The 21,559-nt window shown below is 45.5% G+C and overlaps 1 protein-coding gene and 2 non-coding genes across 4 annotated transcripts; all 3 read left to right on the top strand.

Moving 5' to 3' along the window:
* The first annotated feature begins 2,805 nt into the window (after positions 1 to 2,805).
* Positions 2,806 to 7,937, top strand: HSPA8 (heat shock protein family A (Hsp70) member 8). Of its 2 annotated transcripts, none has more exons than XM_033207689.1 (9): positions 2,806 to 3,130; positions 4,141 to 4,350; positions 4,669 to 4,874; positions 5,168 to 5,320; positions 5,403 to 5,958; positions 6,181 to 6,383; positions 6,616 to 6,814; positions 6,962 to 7,194; positions 7,508 to 7,937. In XM_033207689.1, the coding sequence occupies exons 2-9, from the start codon at positions 4,146 to 4,148 to the stop codon at positions 7,691 to 7,693; spliced, it is 1,941 nt and encodes a 646-aa protein (XP_033063580.1). In that variant the 5' UTR covers positions 2,806 to 3,130; positions 4,141 to 4,145; the 3' UTR covers positions 7,694 to 7,937. The 2 variants fall into 2 exon arrangements, with proteins under 2 accessions (XP_033063580.1, XP_033063579.1); XM_033207688.1 differs by lacking the exon at positions 2,806 to 3,130 and adding an exon at positions 3,147 to 3,413.
* Positions 6,014 to 6,101, top strand: LOC117081934. The gene has a single exon (XR_004436385.1). It is a non-coding gene; the product is annotated as a small nucleolar RNA SNORD14 (small nucleolar RNA).
* LOC117081932 lies at positions 6,448 to 6,535 on the top strand. Its single transcript, XR_004436383.1, has one exon. It is a non-coding gene; the product is annotated as a small nucleolar RNA SNORD14 (small nucleolar RNA).
* Positions 7,938 to 21,559: the final 13,622 nt, after the last annotated feature.

Here is a 21,559-nt window from a genome sequence, read left to right as displayed (position 1 = left end):
CCTCCTGAGCTCAAGTGATCCTCCCATCTCATTTTTTTGGGGATGGGGGTCTCACTGTGTTGCCTAGGTTGGTTGAGACTTTTCAACAGAAGCAACCGAAACCAGATAACTATTAAATCATTTATTCATAAACTGAGGACGGCACAGTGGCTCACTCCTTAATCCCAGCACTTTGGGAGGCCAAGGCGGGCAGATCACTTGAGGCCTGAGACCAACCTGACCAATATGGTGAAACCCCATCCCTACTAAAAACACAAAAATTAGCGGGGCGTGGTGGTACGGGCTTCTAATCCCAGCTACTTGGGAGGCTGAGACAGGAGAATTGCTTGAACCCAGGAGGTGGAGGTTGCAGTGAGCAGAGATCACACCACTGCACTCCAGCCTGGATAAAGTTAGACTTCACATAAAACAAACAAACAAAAACAGGCCAGGTGCGGTAGCTCACGCTTGTAATTCCAGCACTTTGGGAGGCCGAGGCAGGCAGATTACCTGAGGTCAGGAGTTTGAGACCAACCTGGCCAATATGGTGAAACCCTGTCTCTACTAAAATACAAAAACTAGCCAGGTTTGGTGGCGTGCACATGTAGTCTCAGCTACTCACGAGGCTGAGGCAGGAAAATCCCTTGAACCCGGGAAGCGGAGGTTGCAGTGAACCAAGTTCGGTCACTGCACTCCAGCCTGGGGATTGGGCGAGACTCCGTCTTTTCCGGGAGACTCCATTGGGAGATTCCATTTTTTTGGGAGACGGAGTCCTGCCTTAGACTCTGTCTACAAAATGACGATCATAATAGTTGCTACCGCTTAGATTTACGGTCAGAATTACAGGAGGTAAGGTTGGCATGCAGTAGGCACACAAAAATGTTAAATCATTATCCTATTATCCAGTCAGAAGTCCTAGGCTCAAGACTCCACTGCAGTCCCATGCAACCAAACTTTAATTTTAGATCTTAACTGTGTCATTTGAAACCCTGTGCGTTTAAAGTGGTGGAGACAGGACCTTCAACATATTCTGAGCTTTAAATATATGAACGCTAAATCATTTCATTTAATAAGACACAGCCCAAGTCCCAGAACACGTTTGAGAGTAACCAGAAACAGAGGTTATTTGTTCTGCTTTCTTTAATCACTGCTATTGGATGGGATATCTCAAACAAGTGGATGTGTGCCCCAATTCTGTTTTCCACTGGGTCAATGATTAAAATAATTACAAAAATGCAAAATACAGCACAGGGTGTGGTTTGAAATGTGTGCTTGTTAAACTTTAGGCTCTGGGGTGTGAAAAGAAAAATTCCAGATAACATTACTAGCAGTTAGCGTGGGGGACGGGAGGTTCCAAATACCAAAGGAAACTGAAAGCAGTGGCTCACAGTACACATTCTACCTCTTTCTGGAATTGAGTTGAATATATTTCCAGGAAGGAAATTACACTGTAGCGTAACTAACAAAAGATATAAAATAAATATTGAACCAAAAAAAAGCTAGATTTGATTCTAGCTAACCCAGCTGCTTACCTTCCCACAAATGGTATCTTTGAGCCACATTTTTCTCCTGATATAGGGATGAATAATACACACCTTAGAGAACTGTGTTAATGATTAGATGACAAATGAAAGCATTTTGTATGTAGTGAAAGCACTGTATAAAATTAAATTCTTAGGACGTGGGGAGAGGCTAAGAATATATCTCCATGAACTCTAAGCCAACATTCCTCCCCAAAAGGAAAATATGAAAAGGAAACTCTTCATATGTTTTGAGTCTGTCTCTACCCTTTAGTGGCTTTGACAAGGACAAGATGTCCTCGCTCTTCTGAAGCCTTTTTCGCAGTCTACAGACCTTCTAATTCCAGCCCTGCTACTGTTAAGTGCTTTTGGTGTAGCCTTAAAAAAAAATCTTTTCCCCCATCGGTTCCTACTTACCTACTAAACAGGAATAATAGCTATCCTGCCTGCCTGAAAGGACAGAGGGAGTGTTCAAGGTACCTGAGACAGGCTCTTGGAACAAGGCCCCACATGTCCGCGGCCATGCACAACACTGCACAATGTAAAATTCCAGGCATCACTGTTTTGCGCACCAGCTTAGTCACGTTTTCAAAGCGTCTGCATGGTCTGTCGTTTAATTTTTGATGAAAGTCAAACCAGGAAAGATATCACCTCATGTTACTGAAAATACAAACGTTCAGAAACTCTAAATCAAGGACGCGCGGCTACTGGGACCTATGATTTCTAATACCTGGTTCACCTAACGGAGAACACACTCGCCACCTTTTCAATGTTTATTTTATAAACAATGGGGAAATGTGGGGCTTGGGCTAGTGAGGGAAGAACTGAGCCAAGAAGCCGAATCTGTTCTAGACGGAGGTGGGAAGGGCCTAGGGGTCAGGGGTTCAGAGAAGCGAGTTCGCCTTTTTTTCCCCCGGAGGGGTCCGGACACGACCGCGTCCTGAAGCGGTTCTGAGAAGCCGGGCCCCTACACTTCTGCGTCGGGGGCTGCCTCCCAACAGTTCCCGTAGGGAAATGCGGGTGCTGAACCCGCCCTACCCCTCGGCGGCCTGGCGGCTCCCTCCAATCCCAACCCTGGGTGCCCCTGAGCGAGCAGCCCTAGTAGTACCCTGAAGCCGGAACCTTCGCCCAAGCCCCTCGGGGTCAGCCCTTGCCCAAAGCCACGCTATGAAATACAGGTTCGCGAAACCTGGGGCACTCAAAAGGATCGTCTAGAACGTAGAGATCGGGGATGGGAAAAGAGGAATGAGGACGTGTGTGGGGGAAGGGAGCAACAACCTTCGCAGCCATTTTGTCCTCGCTCCACTTCCGTCTTCTCCTCCCCGGCTCCCGCGCCCGAACCCCTCCCTTCTGGCCCTGCGCGAGTCCTCCCCCCAGTTCTGCGCGGGCCAAGATCGCGGCTAGCGCCGCTATCATTGGTTGGTTCCAAGTTTTGCCCGCCCCTCTTCTTCCACCTTTTTCCGCCCCCTCCTGCCCGCGCAAGCTGGGGGCGCATGCGTAGAGGCGGACGCTCCCCTCCCCCGCCCGGGGTAACTGAGGACTCCCGCGCGCGGGCTGTCTGCGCCCCACCCTCCCTTTCCCCGGAGCCGTCCGGAGAGCGGGGGCGAGCTTGAAAGTTCCAGAACGCTGCGGTGAGTGCGTTATCGCGAGGCGGAGCGCGGTGGGGTGGGTGCGGAAGGGGGCGAGGCCCGAGGAGTGGAGCCGGGCTTGTGATTGGGTCTTGTAAGGGCAGCCTGGCGTCTATTGGCCGGGGAAGCCGTAATGGCAGGCAGCAGGGGCGGGCCCCTTCTGGAAGGTTCTGAGATAGGGTATAAGAGGCAGGGTGGCGGGCGGAAACCGGTCTCATTGAACTCGCCTGCAGCTCCGTGGGCTCTTGTGATTTTTGTCTGTTTCGGAGCCAGGCCTACACACCAGGTAAGGTCTCTTGCTCAAGAGTTGGGTTATGGGTCTGCGAGCGTGCACTTTGCACACGGATCGGTTGAGCTTGTTGCCGCTTGGAGAGTTCTGAGAATCTTGTCGAGGCGAGTGTGCGGCCGCTTCACCGGCCTAAGGGGCCTCAGTTTTCGGTGGGATGGCAGCGGCGCTTGGTTGCAGTCGGCAGGACATTAATATAGGGGTTGGGCCGCAGCCCCGGGGGAGCCTGGGAGACGCTCGGCGACCGCGTGGCGGGGGAGGGTTGCCGCATCGCCTAGCCTGGCGCGCAGGGAAGTGGAGCGAGGGTTTTCTTTATCTCGCTTCCTTGTATAGTCCCGTCCCACCATGGTTCTTCAAAGCCGTTCTTGGCGTGCTTCCAATATGGGGGTGCATTCCGGATCAGTCAAAACCCCAGTTGACTCTCGGGGATACTGGCACCTGGCGAGGGAGATGGGATAGATAGGGCTCAGTTCCAGGTTAATACCACGTGCTCAGCAACGCCCCAGGCCCTCTGGTGGGTGGTTCATTCAGGGTGTGCTTGGCAGCGGTTGGCACGGCAACCCGGACTGCAGCACTAGTTCTGAGCCCTGGGTGTGCTTAAGAGGTGATGGTCACTGTTTACCTCTTGGTAGTGGCCCTATCTTTTTCCTGATTGTGCGTTCTTTTAGGGGATGAGGGAAATACTTTGATTAACTAGATTTTTAAACCGGATTTTTATTTTTTTCAGCAACCATGTCAAAGGGACCTGCAGTTGGTATTGATCTTGGCACCACCTACTCTTGTGTGGGTGTTTTCCAGCACGGAAAAGTAGAGATAATTGCCAATGATCAGGGAAACCGAACCACTCCAAGCTATGTTGCCTTTACGGACACTGAACGGTTGATCGGTGACGCTGCAAAGAATCAAGTTGCAATGAACCCCACCAACACAGTTTTTGGTGAGCTAATTTTAAATGACAGTACAAATTTAACAGGGCTAGGAAGCAGAGAGTTTATGAAATGGGGGGGGGGCTTTTTGTTTTTAGAAAAATGAGCTGAGACTTGTTCTAAAAATGAGCTGAGACTTGTAAAACAGGTTATAGAAACCTTTCAGGCTGAAAATGTAGATAATGTAGGATGTCAAAATGTGAACCTTTGCTACTATATGGTAGTTGAATTCACGTACCTGTGAACTTCGGCATTTGAGTAATCATGGACTTGGGTGTTATCAGAAGAGGTATGAAATTGAAAGTGTTTTCATTTGATACCTTTTACAGATGCCAAACGTCTGATTGGACGCAGATTTGATGATGCTGTTGTCCAGTCTGATATGAAGCATTGGCCCTTCATGGTGGTGAATGATGCTGGCAGGCCCAAGGTCCAAGTAGAGTATAAGGGAGAGACCAAAAGCTTCTATCCAGAGGAGGTGTCCTCTATGGTTCTGACAAAGATGAAGGAAATTGCAGAAGCCTATCTTGGGAAGGTGAGGTTTGTTTTTCAGTATTGGGGTGCATTCTGGAGTAGTTAAAAGCTCCAGTGGGTCACTGGCGCCTGGTGAGGGAGGGGAACAAATGGGGCGCAGCTCGAGGTTAAGACCACGTGCACTGCCCCAGGCTCTTGGGGAAGCTGGGTCAACACTAGAAACCAGTGAATCTTGACAATTTGTAATTTACATTTTTGGGGGGTGCTCCAGCAGTTTTTGTTTCACGAACATTAATCCATTTGCTGGAGTTTTAAGTATAATAGTTTGATCTGTGGTCTTTTCCTTATTTGTAGACTGTTACCAATGCTGTGGTCACAGTGCCAGCTTACTTTAATGACTCTCAGCGTCAGGCTACCAAAGATGCTGGAACTATTGCTGGTCTCAATGTACTTAGAATTATTAATGAGCCAACTGCTGCTGCTATTGCTTACGGCTTAGACAAAAAGGTATGTACCATTTGTGATGTAAGTCCAGATTATTTTAAGATTAATTTGTCAGAAATTTAAATGAGATTATTTTCAATGGCAGGTTGGAGCAGAAAGAAATGTGCTTATCTTTGACCTGGGAGGTGGCACTTTTGATGTCTCAATCCTGACCATTGAAGACGGCATCTTTGAGGTGAAGTCCACGGCAGGTGACACTCACTTGGGAGGGGAAGACTTTGACAACCGAATGGTTAACCACTTTGTGGCCGAGTTCAAGCGCAAGCATAAGAAAGACATTATCGATAACAAGCGAGCAGTTCGACGCTTGCGCACAGCCTGTGAACGTGCTAAGCGCACGCTTTCTTCCAGTACCCAAGCCAGCATTGAAATCGATTCCCTGTATGAGGGCATTGACTTCTACACCTCCATCACCAGAGCCCGTTTTGAGGAGCTGAATGCTGATCTGTTTCGTGGCACCCTGGACCCAGTAGAGAAAGCCCTTCGAGATGCCAAACTAGACAAGTCACAGATTCATGATATTGTCCTGGTTGGTGGTTCTACTCGTATCCCCAAGATTCAGAAGCTTCTCCAGGATTTCTTCAACGGAAAAGAACTGAATAAGAGCATCAACCCTGATGAAGCTGTTGCTTATGGTGCAGGTAACAAAAGTATCTCAATTAACCCTAAAGGCAGACAGGCAGGAGATGAGGTGACTCGCTGTGATGAGTGATTGTTAAACATTCGTAGTTTCCACCAAAAGCTTGGCTAATGATGGCAACACCTTCCTTGGATGTCTGAGGGAGTGATAGTAGTTAAAACAGGAGCGATGTGCTGGGTTTTTTTCTTTGAACTTTTTAATGTTAACTTTTTTTCTTTGCTAGCTGTCCAGGCAGCCATCCTGTCTGGAGACAAGTCTGAAAATGTTCAAGATTTGTTGCTCTTGGATGTCACTCCTCTTTCCCTTGGTATTGAAACTGCTGGTGGAGTAATGACCGTCCTTATTAAGCGTAATACCACCATTCCTACCAAGCAGACACAGACCTTCACTACCTATTCTGACAACCAGCCTGGTGTGCTTATTCAGGTATGTTTTCTGTACTTTTCTTGCTTGGCTTACTGATACCAGATAAGGAGAAGTCTGGACTGACTCGCTATGATGATGGATTCCAAAACCATTCGTAGTTTCCACCAGAAAGTCTTTATGTTGGCCAGTTCCTTCCTTGGATGTCTGAGCGACCATTCTTCCTTAGCAGGACTCTAGCACTAGCAAAGAGATATGAAGTCCATTGTAGTAATTTGTTTTATTCCCTACCAAGGTTTATGAAGGTGAGCGTGCCATGACAAAGGATAACAACCTGCTTGGCAAGTTTGAACTCACGGGCATACCTCCTGCACCCCGAGGTGTTCCTCAGATTGAAGTCACTTTTGACATTGATGCCAATGGTATCCTCAATGTGTCTGCTGTGGACAAGAGTACAGGAAAAGAGAATAAGATTACCATCACCAACGACAAGGGTAAGTAAGCACACATGCCACTGTCATCGCATCTTAGTGGTATTTCAATTGAGTTCTGGTGCCTCAAGGGCATATGTAGCTAAGAAAAATAGAGTTATATAGGAAATTTAAGGCTTTTTTACTTAAAAGACTTAATTTCTTTCCTAGGCCGTTTGAGTAAGGAAGACATTGAACGTATGGTCCAGGAAGCTGAGAAGTACAAAGCTGAAGATGAGAAGCAGAGGGACAAGGTATCATCCAAGAATTCACTTGAGTCCTATGCATTCAACATGAAAGCAACTGTCGAAGACGAGAAACTTCAAGGCAAGATTAACGATGAGGACAAACAGAAGATTCTGGACAAGTGTAATGAAATTATCAACTGGCTTGATAAGAATCAGGTTTGTGATTTCCCCCCCCACTCAGTGGAGGGGAAGGGGATGGTAAACCAAGCTTGAGCTGGATTTCAGTATAGGGTCACAATGATGAATGGTCCAAAACATTCGCGGTTTCCACCAGAATTCAAGGTGTTGGCAACTACCTTCCTTGGATGTCTGAGTGACCCCAAGATGTTAAGAATAAGGCCCTATTTTAATGTTGACAGCCCTCTTGTAGGAGTTTGTGTCAACGACTTAGTATCAGGTTGCATCAGGATTAAAGAAAGGTTATTAACATTACAAGAACTTGTAGTAATTCCTTTTTTCTCTTCCTCAGACTGCCGAGAAGGAAGAGTTCGAACATCAGCAGAAAGAGCTGGAGAAAGTTTGCAACCCCATCATCACCAAGCTGTACCAGAGTGCAGGAGGCATGCCAGGAGGAATGCCTGGGGGATTCCCTGGTGGTGGAGCTCCTCCCTCTGGTGGTGCTTCCTCAGGGCCCACTATTGAAGAGGTTGATTAAGCCAACCCAAGTATAGGTGTAGCATTGTTCCACACATTTAAAACATTTGAAGGACCTAAATTTGTAGCAAATTGTGTGGCAGTTTTAAAAAGTTAAGCTGCTATAGTAAGTTACTGGGCATTCTCAATACTTGAATATGGAACATGCACAGGGGAAGGAAATAACATTGCACTTTATAAACACTGTATTGTAAGTGGAAAATGCAATGTCTTAAATAAAACTATTTAAAATTGGCACCATAAAATTGTTTTTGAGTCTTTAGTTCCCCAGGTCAGCTGTTGGGAGAAGTAGGCCTAGGTGATTGTGTGAGTCTTACTAATTTCCCCCCTTTCTCTTAAACTAAGCTTGAGTTACAAGGGCTGGGTGGCAAGTTGCCCTTCAGAGCATTGTGGATGGTATGTTTTAGAATTCAGAGCTTTGAGAAGAGGGGAAGCGTGAGAAATCAGATCTAGATCAAACTGATCTTAGTCCTTACATGGAGAGGCAGAAAGCTGACTTAATGTTGTTTTCTAAACCTGTGTAATCCTGTGTAGGAGCAGAGGCTTACTTGCCTGGAGCTTTGTGCTAGATGATGAGTAAGAATTTAAGAGATCAGAACCAAATACTGGGCAGTGAGTGTTAAGCTACATTGTAGGCAGAGATAACTTGGAATCTCCATCTCTTGTATAAGCCACTGCCCTGTAGGTTTCTATTTCCTCTTCCTAAAATGATTGAGAAGGCCAGGTGGATGGAGCTAATGTGCCACCTGGTTCATTTGGGTCCCAATGGTGAATTGTGATAACCTAGGGGAGCAGGCTGTTAACTGTCACTATGTAGGTGACAGATTTCAGTGGTCTAGCTAATCTTTGCCAAAAATATAATTCGTGAAGGAGCTGCAGTTTTTGCCTTTGGTACTGGCGGTCTACTAATGTCTGGGTATTTCAATGGGAATTTATAGCACGATTTCATACACTTCTCATTCCAAATTTTCTCCGTTAGAAAAAATGACAAGTAGCACACATTTTTATTTTTACTTTCGTTGAAGGGTTTTACTCTTGCACAGGCTGGAGTGCAAATGGCATGATCTCATTGTATCTTGTTAAGAGCGTAATGGTGCAACCCCTGTCTCCCGGTTGAAGGGATTCTCCTGCCACAGTCTCCCAAGTAGCCAGGCTTATACCCATGTCCCACCACACCTGGCTAATTTGAATTTTTTAGTGGAGATGGGCTTTCTCCATGGTGTTCAGGCTGATCTTCCCTACCTCAGGTCATCCGCCTGCCTCTGCCTTCCAAAATGCTGGGATTACAGGCGTGGGTCACTGCACCTGGCAGTAGTACACATTTTTTGCATGTTTCTTTGGGTGAGAATTTTACCTGGGCTTTATTTAGTTTTTGTTAGGGGTGTGTTCTCACTTGTGCAGGCTGGACCGCAACTCCTGGGCCCAAGTGGTCACCCCGGCCTTAGTTCCAAGTAGCGGGTTCTGCAGGCGTAAGTTACTGCACATGGCCATACCATGTATTTGAGATGGTTACCAATGTTTTGATGCCTTGACTCAAAATGAGACTAAAGGGTAAATACAGTTTTATCTCATTTGGCATGGCATCTTAATGTGGGAGGTGTTCAGTGGTAGCTGTTCCTGCACATTTTTGAACTTGAGGTTAATGTTAGCTTAATGTTTCATTGGTGAAACATGAAATTAGAGGAGTAAATATGGCAGTGTTTCCCCTTTACAGATAACACCTTGTTGGACATGTATAATGTATAGTAAGAAACTGGGGCTTGGGAAGGTGGGAATATTATACTAGGTTTTCTCAGTTATTTGTATTATATTTTCATGTGTTTAAACCCGAATGTGTTTATAGATGACACTGAGGCACAGGTAGTGTACCCTTAATGTCATCACGTAGTCTAATCTGGGGAATTGGATTTAGATAGCCTCCCTTACCCAGGCGGGAGTTCAGTGGTGCGATCTCACTGTAATCTTTGCCTCCCACCTTTGCATTCTCCCACCTTCCCAGTAGCTGGGACACTATGCCCAGCTAATTTTTATATTTTCTGTAGAGCGGGCATTTGTCATGTTGTCCAGGCCGGTCTTGAATTTTTGACCTCAAACGATCTTACCGCCTTGACCTCCCAAACTGCTGGGATCACAAGTGTGAGCCACTGCGCCTGGCCTATTTGTAATTAGGGTTCTGCTGTGGGCTAGTAGTTTAAAAAGCCTGTAAAGATGTTTAAACCATATAAATGTCTAATTAGCTGTTTATTAGGTAAGCTTTAGAGGAAGAGAAGGTAACCATAGGGACAGCAATGTCTACCACTTCCCATTCAATTTCGAGTTAATGGCATTTTCTTCTCCCCTTATTTGATTCTCCAAATAACCTTACAATGGAGGGATGGTTGGATGCTCTGACTGTGCATGCACAAATCACGGTGGCAAAAATTGCTTTTGCAAGTTACTGTAAAGAGGTTTTAGTTGATAGGAGGAAACTCCATGACCTAGATAGTTGGTTCCGTCCCTGCTGCACAGGGCACTACTGGATTGGGAAGACAGGCCAAAACATGTAATCTCCAGGTCCAGTTTAGCAGTTTCTGCTGAACTTGGCAATATGATTATATTTTAAAATGTGTTTTTATTACTATAGCTTTTCAAGTTTCTACTTGACCTTATTAGATGCTTTTCTTTTTTTTGGAGATGGAGTCTTGCTCTGTCGCCCATGCTGAAGTGCAGTGGTGTGATCTCAGCTTGCTGCAGCCTCCACCTCCCGGGCTCAAGCAGTTCTGCCTCAGTCTCCCGAGTAGCTGGGACTACAGGCGCACGCTGCTGCTCCCAGCTAATGTTTTGTATTTAAGTAGAGATAGGGTTTCACCGTGTACCCAGGCTCAGTATCCTGAGTTCAGGCAATCTGCCCACCTCCCAAAGTGCTGGGATTATAAGCATAAGCCACCACGCCCAGCCCTTAATAGCCTTCTAAGGGAATAATTGTCTAAAGCCATAGCAATAAATAAATAGCAATAACTTCTAAGGGAATAATTGTCTAAAGCCATAGCACTAAAATTCAACAATATTACTACAATATTTATGTTATATATAAAATTTAAAAATGACAATGCCCGTGAAAAGTCCTTTGTCCAAACAATATTGAGTATTTAAAATGTTCCAGGCCTTAGGCTTTCAAAGGAAAAGTGAGTGGTCTTTTGAATTTCGTTAAGATCGGATGAAGTGGTTGTAAGACAAGTAGGAAACGCTGAGAATTTCCGTTTCTGTGGGTCAACGTACTGATGTAAAGTCATCTTTGTCCACTAGATGGCAGTAGCTATTTATAAAACTCAGAGTACACAGTGGAGGGGGGAAGCTGCTGTAACATTGTGCTGTTGTGCTTTACAGCTGGAAGCACAGTAAATAATGAAGGAAGTCAGCCCGAAATATCCACAATTGCCTTCCAGGCAAAGCATTCTTTTCTCTTCTTTTTTTTTTCTGAGATGGAATTTCGCTCTTATTGCCCAGGCTGGAGTGCAATGGCAAGATCTTGGCTCACTGCAACCTCCGCCTCCCCAGCTCAAGCAACTCTCCTTCCTCAGCCTCCGGAGTAGCTGGGATTACAGCCATGCGCCACAATGCCCAGCTGATTTTGTGTTTTTGGTAAAGACAGGGTTTCTCCATGTTGGTCAGGCTGCTCTCAAGCTCCCGACCTCAGGTGATCCACCTGCCTTGGCCTCCCAAAGTGCTGGGATTACAGGTGTGAGCCACTGTGCCCAGCCCAGCATTCTCCACTGAGCAAGTGCCCTGCTCGGGTGGGAGTAATGGCTTGAGCTGGGATCTCAGGATACCTGGGGGCTGGTTGTGGAGGGATGGGGCATACAGACAGGTTTAGAATACGGAGAGTGAGGTGAAGAAAAAGCTCAGAATATAGCCTTTCCTGATCCACGCTGGCTAGTTGAAGTCCCCATGTTATTTCCCTCATCCCCCTGAACTGCTTCTGGGTTTCTCAACACACTTTAGTGAAATGCTTAAATTCCTCACCAAGTTCACCCAAGAAAGGAGAAACACCTGTGTGCACACCTGTGTTCCCAGTGTCTGCCGCATAAGCAGCATATATTTGTCAAGTGAATGAATAAAAAGGGGTGGGTGGAGCAGGTACCCAAGAGAGTAGAATGTGCTCCCTTTGTGCTTTGTAATAGTCTGCTCATGATCATCTCTCTTGGAAGAGTGGGAGGGTGGTTGCTGGATGAGCTCAGACTCTGTTCCTTGCAGGGTAGGGAGCCAACATTAGAGTTGCATGCAATAAGGAGAAAGTGATCAAACCTGGAGCAACTTTGGGTGAAGGAAAGTTGGCAATAACAGAATTGCCAAGATCTTGACTGGAATAAAGGTCCACCTGGTGTCTTCACATTGCCTCTGAGATCTGGGCACTGTGGAGTCGGTAGGATGAGCAGAGACAGTGTAGCTAGTCTGCAGTATGAGAAGACTGTCAGGGCCTGCCTGGAGCAATGGGACCTGTGCTAGAACACTGGGCCACAGCACAGAACATTCAGAGCATGCAGCCAGCCCAATTTTTATTTTATTTATTTGTTTTTGAGACAGCGTCTTGCTCTGTCACTCAAGCTGGGATGCAATGACATGATCACAGTTGACTGCAGACTTTGCCTCCTGGGCTCAAGTGATCCTCTTCCTGAGTAGCTGGAACCACAAGCGCATGCCACCACACCCAGCTAATTTTGTACCTTTTTGTGTAGAGACGGGGTTTTGTCATGTTGCCAAGATAAAGTCAAAGACACCATCAAGAAAGTGAAAGGGAAACCTATGAAACTAGATACACAAAAACAAAATATTTATAAATCACATATCTGATGAGGGACTGTTATCCTGAATATATTGAAAACACTCATAACTCAATAATAAAAAGACAACCCATGTTTTTAAATGGGCAAAATGTCTGAATAGACACTTCTTCAACAAATATAAACAAGTAATAAGCACATGAAAAGATGCTCAACATTAGCCACCAGTGAAATGCAACTTATCACAGAGATAGAATTTTTTTTTTTTTTTTTTGAGACGGAGTCTCGCTCTGTCACCCAGGCCAGAGTGCAGTGGCTGGATCTCAGCTCACTGCAAGCTCCGCCTCCTGGGTTTACACCATTCTCCTGCCTCAGCCTCCTGAGTAGCTGGGATTACAGGCACCCACCACCTCACCCAGCTAGTTTTTTGTATTTTTTAGTAGAGACGGGGTTTCACCATGTTCGCCAGGATGGTCTCGATCTCCTGACCTCGTGATCCACCCGTCTTGGCCTCCCAAAGTGCTGGGATTACACTTGAGCCACCACCCCCGGCCCAGAGATAGAATTTCTCCTACATTAGGATGTCTATAGAATCACTTGAACCTGGGAAGCAGAGGTTGCAGTGAGCTGAGATCAAGCCACTGCACTCCAGCCTGGGCAACAGAGTGAGACTCTGTCTCAAAAAAAAAAAAAAGGAATTCAGTACTGATATGTGGTTCAACATAGATTAGCCTTAAAAACATTACGGTAAGTGAAAGAACCCAGTCACCAAAAAAACACATATGATTCTATTTATATGAAATGTGCAGAATAGGAAATCTTTTAAGACAAAAAAGATTGATGGTTGCATAGGCTGAGGGGAAAAACAGTTGGGGAGAAATGCAGAGTGATAAAGGGTATGGGATATTTGTTTTGGGGTGATCAAATTGTTCTAAATTGATTGTGATGTGATGATTGCACAATTCTGTAAACTAAAAATATTGAATTATACCCTTTAGATGGGTGAATTGTGTGATCTCAATAAAGCTTTATATATATTAACTGAAAAAGAAAGAGGTGTAGGACTGGTTTCCCCTGCAAGGAGAAAAGAGAACGCAAGACAGAGACAGAGAAAAAGGCCTACCATTGTAATTAGGAACATGGATGAGGAAGAACAAGATTGCTCAGCTCAAGGCTGAGGTGGGTGGATTGCTTAAGGCCAGGAATTCAAGAGCAGTCTGGGCAACATGGCAAAATCCCATCTCTACTAAAATACAAAAATTAGCTGGGCATGGTGGCACATGCCCGTGGTCCTAACTGCTTGGGAGGCTGAGATAGGAGGATGGCTTGAACCTGGGAGGCAGAGGTTGCAGTGAGCTAAGATGGCGCCACTGCACTGCATCCTGGGCAACGAAGTGAGACAATGTCCGCCCCCCAACTCCACAAAAAAGAAGGAAAAAGAAAAAAAATAAGATTTTTACTCTCAAAGAATGGAATAATCATGGCTGTGCTGGGTTTAGTGGGTTTTTTTATTTTTTATTTTTGGTAGTTTTATAATTTTATCTTATAATCAGCAGTTAGCGCTTATCCACATTGACGGTCTATACGTTTTTGAAAGTGGCAACAGGTCCATAGGTACAGAGCTTTTTTTGGTGAATTTTCATCCTCATGTTTTTTGTGCACATGGATATGGACGTAGTATGGGACATTCCTGGCCGGGTGCGGTGGCTCAAGCCTGTAATCCCAGCACTTTGGGAGGCCGAGATGGGCGGATCACAAGGTCAGGAGATCGAGACCATCCTGGCTAACACGGTGAAACTCCGTCTCTACTAAAAAATACAAAAAACTAGCCGGGCCAGGTGGCGGGCGCCTGTAGTCCCAGCTACCCGGGAGGCTGAGGCAGGAGAATGGCATGAACCCGGGAGACGGAGCTTGCAGTGAGCCAGGATCCGGCCACTGCACTTCAGCCCGGGTGACAGAGTGAGACTCCGTCTCAAAAAAAAAAAAAAAAAAAAAAGTAAAAAAGAAATGGGGGTTATAATACTCAACCATCAGTTTGTTACGAGGATGAAATTAGCCAGTCTCTGTGTCAGACTCTCAGAGTGCTCAATAAATGGGGGCTATTATCACTATTAATTAGATTATAATAATTAGTATTGTTTCCTAAGGTTGCTGTAGCAAAGTCCCAACAACTGTGTAGCTTAAAACAACAGAAATCTACTGGCGACTAGAGGCCTGACATCAAGTGTCAGTAGGGCCATGCTTCCTTTAAAGGCATGAGGGAGGGAACTGTCGAATGCCTCTCTACGAGCTTCTGGTAGCTTCGGGTGTTTCTTGCATCACTCCAGTCACATGGCCGTCTTCTTTCTGTGTGTCTTCACATCATCTCTCTGTACCTGTCTGTCTCTGTGTCCAGATTCCTGCTCCCCACCTCCTTTTTTTGAGACAGGATCTCACTCTATTGCCCAGGGTGGAGTGCAGTGGCACAGTCTCGACTGACTGCAACCTCTGCTTCCCAGGCTCAAGCAATTCTCTAGCCTCAGCCCCCTAAGTAGCTGGGACTATAGACATGAGATACCACACGTGGCTAATTTAAAACATTTTTTTTTCTGTAGAGACTGGGTTTCTTCATGTTGCCCAGGCTGGTCTCAAACTCCTGAGCTCAAAGCGATCTGCCTGCCTCGGCCTCCCAAAGTGCTGAGATTACAGGCATGAGCCACCATGCCTGGCCCAAATTTCCCCTTTCTATAGGAACACATGTCCTACTGCACCTCATTATAACTTGATTACTTCTGTAAGAGACCCCCATTTCCAAATAAGGAAGGTCACATTCTGAGGTTCTGGGGATTGGGACTTCAACATATTTGGGTGGGCTGCAGGGAGAAAGGCCACAATTTGACACACAGCAGTTACATTCCCTGTTATCACTGAGGAGAAATTCCCTTCCCAAATTTTGCACAAAAATACAAAGTAAGTAAGCCCTAGACAAGATCCAAATACCTGTTCTTTAGTGGGATGAACAAAAAGGCCTTTTAATTGCCATCTCTTTCCTGGAAGCCGCTTCCACAGCAGGACGCCAGCTGTAGGTCCTGCTCCCCGACATCCTTCCTCGCCCCTCCAACATCCCTCCGGATCCCCTAACAATGCCTAATTCTATTATTTCCAGTGATTTCCCTGTGGGCAGCAGTTTATTCCTGTCATCAAGTCTCTGATGAAATCTTTAGCTATGAAATGTTTAGTCCAATCCCAACAAATCGTGTATAGTGTTAACATGTCACAAGCTGCCCGTGGCCTGCATTATGTGGTAATTTGGAAGCGAGAGAAGTGATCATCTAGGCTCGGGCTTCCTTTGTGAGCTTGCATTAATGCTGTAGCCAGTGATGTCAATTGACAGCCTATCGATTTGGGCTAATAGTGCACAGAGGGGGCAGAATTGGGGCGAGATAGGGAATAAAGGATATCGACGGCCAGTCGCCAGGATCCCGGCAGCTTTTAATCTATTATTGCCCTCTTTTAATGCAACTTCCGTGTCAACTGCATTTACTTCCACCAGCTCTGCCTGCTGTGCTGAACTGTGCAGCCAATGGGGTGCCACCCCCAGAGTGGCTCAAAGTTCCCCAGTATTGATTCTCTGATGCTCTGGGGTGTGAATTATAATTATTTCATTAAGCCCTTTAATGGGTATCAACTATGAACTTTCCCCAGCTTAGGCTGGGGGGGCCAGGGCGAGGTCTGCATCATTAATCTGTGTTCATCTCATTGCCACCAATTGTCCTACTCTCAACTCTTATTTTTTTTCCTCCTATTATCGCGTCTGTGGTTTTAGTGCGAAGCAGGTCGGTCTACTCCCAGAGAGGAACTGGGAAGAGGAGTTGGCCGATTTGGGGAGATTGGAGGGGAGGCCGCGATTGAGCAGACTGCAGTGTTGGCTACTCCCACTAAGGAACCAGTAATCACGCCGTCAGATGTGCTATGCGCAGCTCTGGTTTGCCTGTGCAGGGAGGTGACGCAGGAGACCTCGGGACAAAGTGAGAGATCTTACAGCTGCTTCCTTGTGCGGCTTTGAGTCCTGACATAGCTCAGGAATATTCCATCCTCTCGCTTAAATCACCCATCACCTTTACTAGGGTGCTATGGAACATAGGAGTACAAAACACTGCCTTGTGCCCCCAAAGAGCTTAAACTTTAGTAAGAGGAAAAGGGATGAACATGTAAATATGCAGCAATGAGACAGACATCAATGAGCATTGAGAAAGGGCAGAGGACAGGGAGTTACAAAATCCAGTGGAAGAAGCACTTTACCCAGGGTTGAGGATGGAGGGAGGCTTCCTGGAGGAGCAAATGCTTAAGCTGAGCCCGTAGAATGAACAGGAGATGGCCCGATGAGAGAGAGGAAGAGCAGCCCAGTCAGTGGGAAAGCATGTTCCAAAAGCACAGAAGCAAAGGCCAGACGGCACAACCTCATCCGGTCAAGTAAGGCTCAGACTTTATATGGGGTGGAGAAAAGTTCCAGCCCTCACTCAGGTTTCTTGCCTTCTCACCCACCTCCCACTGTGGATAAATCTCACCTGGAGCCTTAAGAAAGCTCAAAAAGAGTCTCAGGTGCATTTCCCACCATTTTACCAGGTGCCTTCTTGTTTGGACCAAAATTTCATTTAGACCAAGAGTGATTTTTATTTCAGGCTCTTCATTTCTTTGGTTCCCAGAGTGTTTTAGAAACATGTCTGCCCTGTGTGTGTGTGTGTGTGTGTGTGTGATGGAGTCTCATTCTGTCGCCCAGGCTGGAGTGCAGTGGTGCAATCTCAGCTCACTACAACCTCTGCCTCCTGGGTTCAAGCGATTCTCCTGCCTCAGCCTCCTGACTAGCTGGGATTATAGGCATGCACCACCACCCCCAGCTAATTTTTGTATTTTCAGTAGAGACAGGTTTCGCCAGGCTGGTCTTGAACCCCTAACTTCAGGTGATCCACCAGCATCGGCCTCCCAAAGTGCTGGGGTTATAGGAGTGAGCCACTGCACCTGGCTTTTTTTTTTTTTTTTTTTTTTGAGACATAATCTCACTCTGTCACCCAGGCTGGAGTGCAGTGGCATGTTGACTCACTGCAACCTCCACCTCCCAGGTTCAAGCAATTGTCCTGCCTCAGCCTCCCGAGTAGCTGGAACTACAGGCACCCGCCACCACGCCCAGCTACTTTTTTTTTTTTTCAGTAGAGATGGGGTTTCACCGTGTTAGCCAAGATGGTCTCAATCTCCTGACCTTGTGATCCACCCACCTCGGCCTCCCAAAGTGCTGGGATTACAGACATGAGCCACCGTGCCCTTTTTTTTTTTTTTTTTTTTAATATGCAGAGTCTAATTCCTCTCCCTTTGAATGTGGACTGTCCTCAGGCACTGACTCCTAATGAATAGAATGAGGAGAAAGTGACTCTGAGTAACTTCCAAGTGTAGATTATTAAAGCCATGTCATTTCCACCTGGCTCTCTGGATGTTCACTGTTCCTACAGCTGCCTTGTAGGACTTCTGGTCTCCTTGAGGCCCATATTTGGAAAGGGTACATAGAGAGGAGGGGCCTGAGGGGCCTCAGCTGTTCCAGCCCACAGCTGTTTGAGTGGGTCCTGGCTTGGGTGCTAGACATGTGAGTGAGGACGCCTTAGAGATGACTCCAGTCCCAGCCACCAGCTGACTGCATGTTCATGGCAGAAACCAAATGAGAACTGTTCAGCTGAGCCTAGTCAGCCCCCAGGTTCATGAGCAAAATAAATGTTATTGGGTTTTGTTTGTTTGAGACAGTCTCCCTCTGTCACCTGGGCTGGAGTACGGTGGTGATCATAGTTTGCTGCAGCCTCAAACTCCTGGATTCAAGCAATCCTCTGGCCTCAGCCTCCCAAGTAGCTAGGGCTATGGGCATGCACCACCACTCCTGGCTATTTTTTTTTTTTTTTTTGCTATTTCGTATTTGGCAGAGATTGGGTGTTGCTATATTGCCCAGGCTGATCTTAAACTCCTGACCTCAAGCAATCCTCCCACCTTTACCTCCTAAGTGCTAAGATTACAGTCATGAGCCACTGTGCCTGGCCATGTTATTGTTTTTAAGCCACTATTTTAGGGTAGTTCGTTACACAATAATAAATAACTAGAACAGTTACATTTGGTAATATTTGTGTTTAAGTTTGATTATTAAGCTTTATAGTAAGTCTTAAGGTAATGAGTTCTCCAACTTTGGTGTGCTTTGTTGTTGTTGTTGTTGTTGTTGTTGTTGTTGTTGTTTGAGATGGAGTCTTGCTCTGTCCCCCGGGCTAGAGTGCAGTGGCACAAATGTTGGCTCACTGCAACCTCTGCTTCCTGGGTTCAAGTGATTCTCCTGCCTCAGCCTCCCCAGTAGCTGGGATTACAGGCGCCTCCCACCGTGCCCAGCTTAATTTTTGTATTTTTAGTATAGACGGGGTTTCACCATGTTGGCCAGGCCAGTCTTGAACTGCTGACATCAAACAATCTGCCTGCCTAGGCCTCCCAAAGTGCTGGGATTACAGGCGTGCGCTACTGCGCCCAGCTGTTTTGCTTTTCCAAGATTGCTTCAGTTCTTCTAGATCTTTGCTTTTTCACATCATTCTTAAAAATCAACTCAATTTCCACAAAAATAACCGATTTGACTTATTCTTAGGATTTTAATGACTCTATTAGATCAAATTGAGTTTACCTCTTAACAAAATTAAGTCTGAATCCACAAATATGGCATATCTCTCCTTTTATTTAGGTCTTTTAAAATTTCTGTCAGCAGTGTTTTGTAGTTTAAAATAAAGAAATCTTGCCTATCTTTATTTTATTTTATTTCTTTGAGACAGGGTCTGACTCTGTCACCCAGGCTGGAGCGCGGTTGTATGATCTCAGCTCACTGCAACCTCTACCTCCCAGGCTCAAGCGATCTTCCTACCTCAGCCTCCTGAGTAGCTGGGACTATAGGTGTGTACCACCACACCTGGCTACTTTTTCTTTTTTTGTTGTTTCTTTGTATTTTTTGTAGAGACAGGTTTTTGCTATGTTGCCCAGGCTGGTCTTGAACTCCTGAGCTCAAGCAATCCACCTGCCTCGGCCTCCCAAAGTGCTGGGATTACAGGCGTGAGCCACTGTGCCCGACCCTCTTTTCTTTTTTTTAGAGACAAGGGCTCGCTCTGTCATCCAGGCAGAAGTACGGTGGCGCCATTGATCATGGCTCACTGTTGCCTCAAATTCCTAGGCTCAAGCAATCTTCTTGCCTTAGCCTCCCAAGTAGTTGGGACTACAGGTGTGTGCCACTACACTTGGCTAAGTTTTTCATTAATTCTTTTTTGCAGAGACATGGTCTCACTATGTTGTCTAGGCTGGTCTCCTCAAAATTCTGGCCTTAAGTAATCCTCCCACCTTGGCCTCCCAAAGTGTTGGGGTTATAGACGTGAGCCACTGTGCCTGGCCATCATATTATATTTATTCACCATCTAAGTTAAAAAGCTCTCTAGGGTCTACACAGCACCTGACACGTAGTGAATACTCAATACATATTTAAGGAAAGACAATATATAATTACTGTTAGTAGTATTAATAAAAAATAGCAGCAGCAACTATTTATAGACAACTTAAAACAATTTTTAAGATTAACAAAATTTAACTGTGGTAGAACACACATAACATACAATTTACCATCTTAATCATTTGTAAGTGTACAGTTTAGTAGTGTTAAGTACATACATCATTGTGCAAGCCATCTCCAGAAATTTTTCATCTTGCAGAATGGAAACTCTATACCCATTAAACAAATTATCAGTTTCCCCACCCTCAAGGCCCTGGCAATTACCACGCTACTTTTTGTTTCTATGAGTTTGACTCTTCTAAATACCTTATATAATATACAGAACCTTTTTGTGACAAACTGGTTTTATATTTCTTTCTTTTTTTTTTTTTTTTTGAGACAGAGTCTTACTCTGTCATCCAGGCTAGAGTGCAATGGCGGGATCTCAGCTCACTGCAACCTCTTCCTCCTGGGTTCAAGTGATTCTCCTACCTTAGCCTCCCAAGTAGCTGGGACTATAGGCGTGCACCATCATGCCCAGCCAATTTTTGTATTTTTAGTAGAGACGGGGTTTCACCATGTTGGCCAGGCTGATCTCGAACTCCTGATATCAGGTGATCCACCTGCCTCAGCCTCCCAAAGTGTTGGGATTACAGGCATGAGCCACCATGCCTGGCTTTATTTTACATTTCTAATCTTATTTAATTGCAACAATAATGTCACAAGGAGGCAAGGACAGAACCTCTTAGACAGAAACCTGGAATATTTACATTTTTTAAAGTCTCTTAAGATATTAAGAAATGTCAAATCAAGATTATAAAAATTGTGATATATTTAAAACTTTATATTTAATGAGTGAATGCTTAATATTTACTTATTTATTTTTCTTGCTTTTTTTCTCACATTTCTCTGAAGAGTGAATGCTTTTTAAAATTGCTATGCTGGCCGGGTATGGTGGTTCACTCCTGTAATCTCAGCAATTTAGGAGAAAGAGGCAGGAGGATCACTTGAAGTCAGGAGTTTGAGACCAGCCTGGGCAGAAAACCAGATCCCATCTCTACAAAAATTTTTTTTAAAAGTAAACAAAAATGCAATGCTGGTCAAGTGTGTTGTCTCCTGCCTGTAATCCCAGCATTTTGAGAGGCCCAGGCAGGAGGATCACTTGAGCCCAGGAGTTCAGCGTAGTGAGAGCCTATCTCTACAAAAAGTTTAAAAAATTAGCCAAATGTGGTGGCATGTGCCTGCAGCACCAGCTACTTGGGAGGCTGAAGTGAAAGGATGGCTTGAGCCCAGGAAGTCAAGGCCACAGTCAGCTGTGAATGTACCACTGCACTCCAGCCTGGATGACAGAATGAGACCCTGTCTTAAAACAAACAAACAAACTACCTAAAAAATGCAATGCTAAATACTTGTCCTAGACAAAAATGTATTTTAAAAATCCCATTAGTGTGCACTGCAGAAGGGGTGGCCCAAAAATGACTCATACATTTCCAATGATGAACATCTCCTTTTTTTTTTTTTTTAAATTGAGGTGGGATTTTGACATGTGGCTTAGGTTGGTCTGGAACTCTTGGGCTCAAGCAAG

This window comes from Trachypithecus francoisi, unplaced genomic scaffold (genome assembly GCF_009764315.1).
Source record: "Trachypithecus francoisi isolate TF-2019V2 unplaced genomic scaffold, Tfra_2.0 Lachesis_group8, whole genome shotgun sequence".
NCBI classification, from domain to species: Eukaryota; Metazoa; Chordata; class Mammalia; order Primates; family Cercopithecidae; genus Trachypithecus; species Trachypithecus francoisi.
This window is presented reverse-complemented; position numbering and strand designations above follow the sequence as displayed.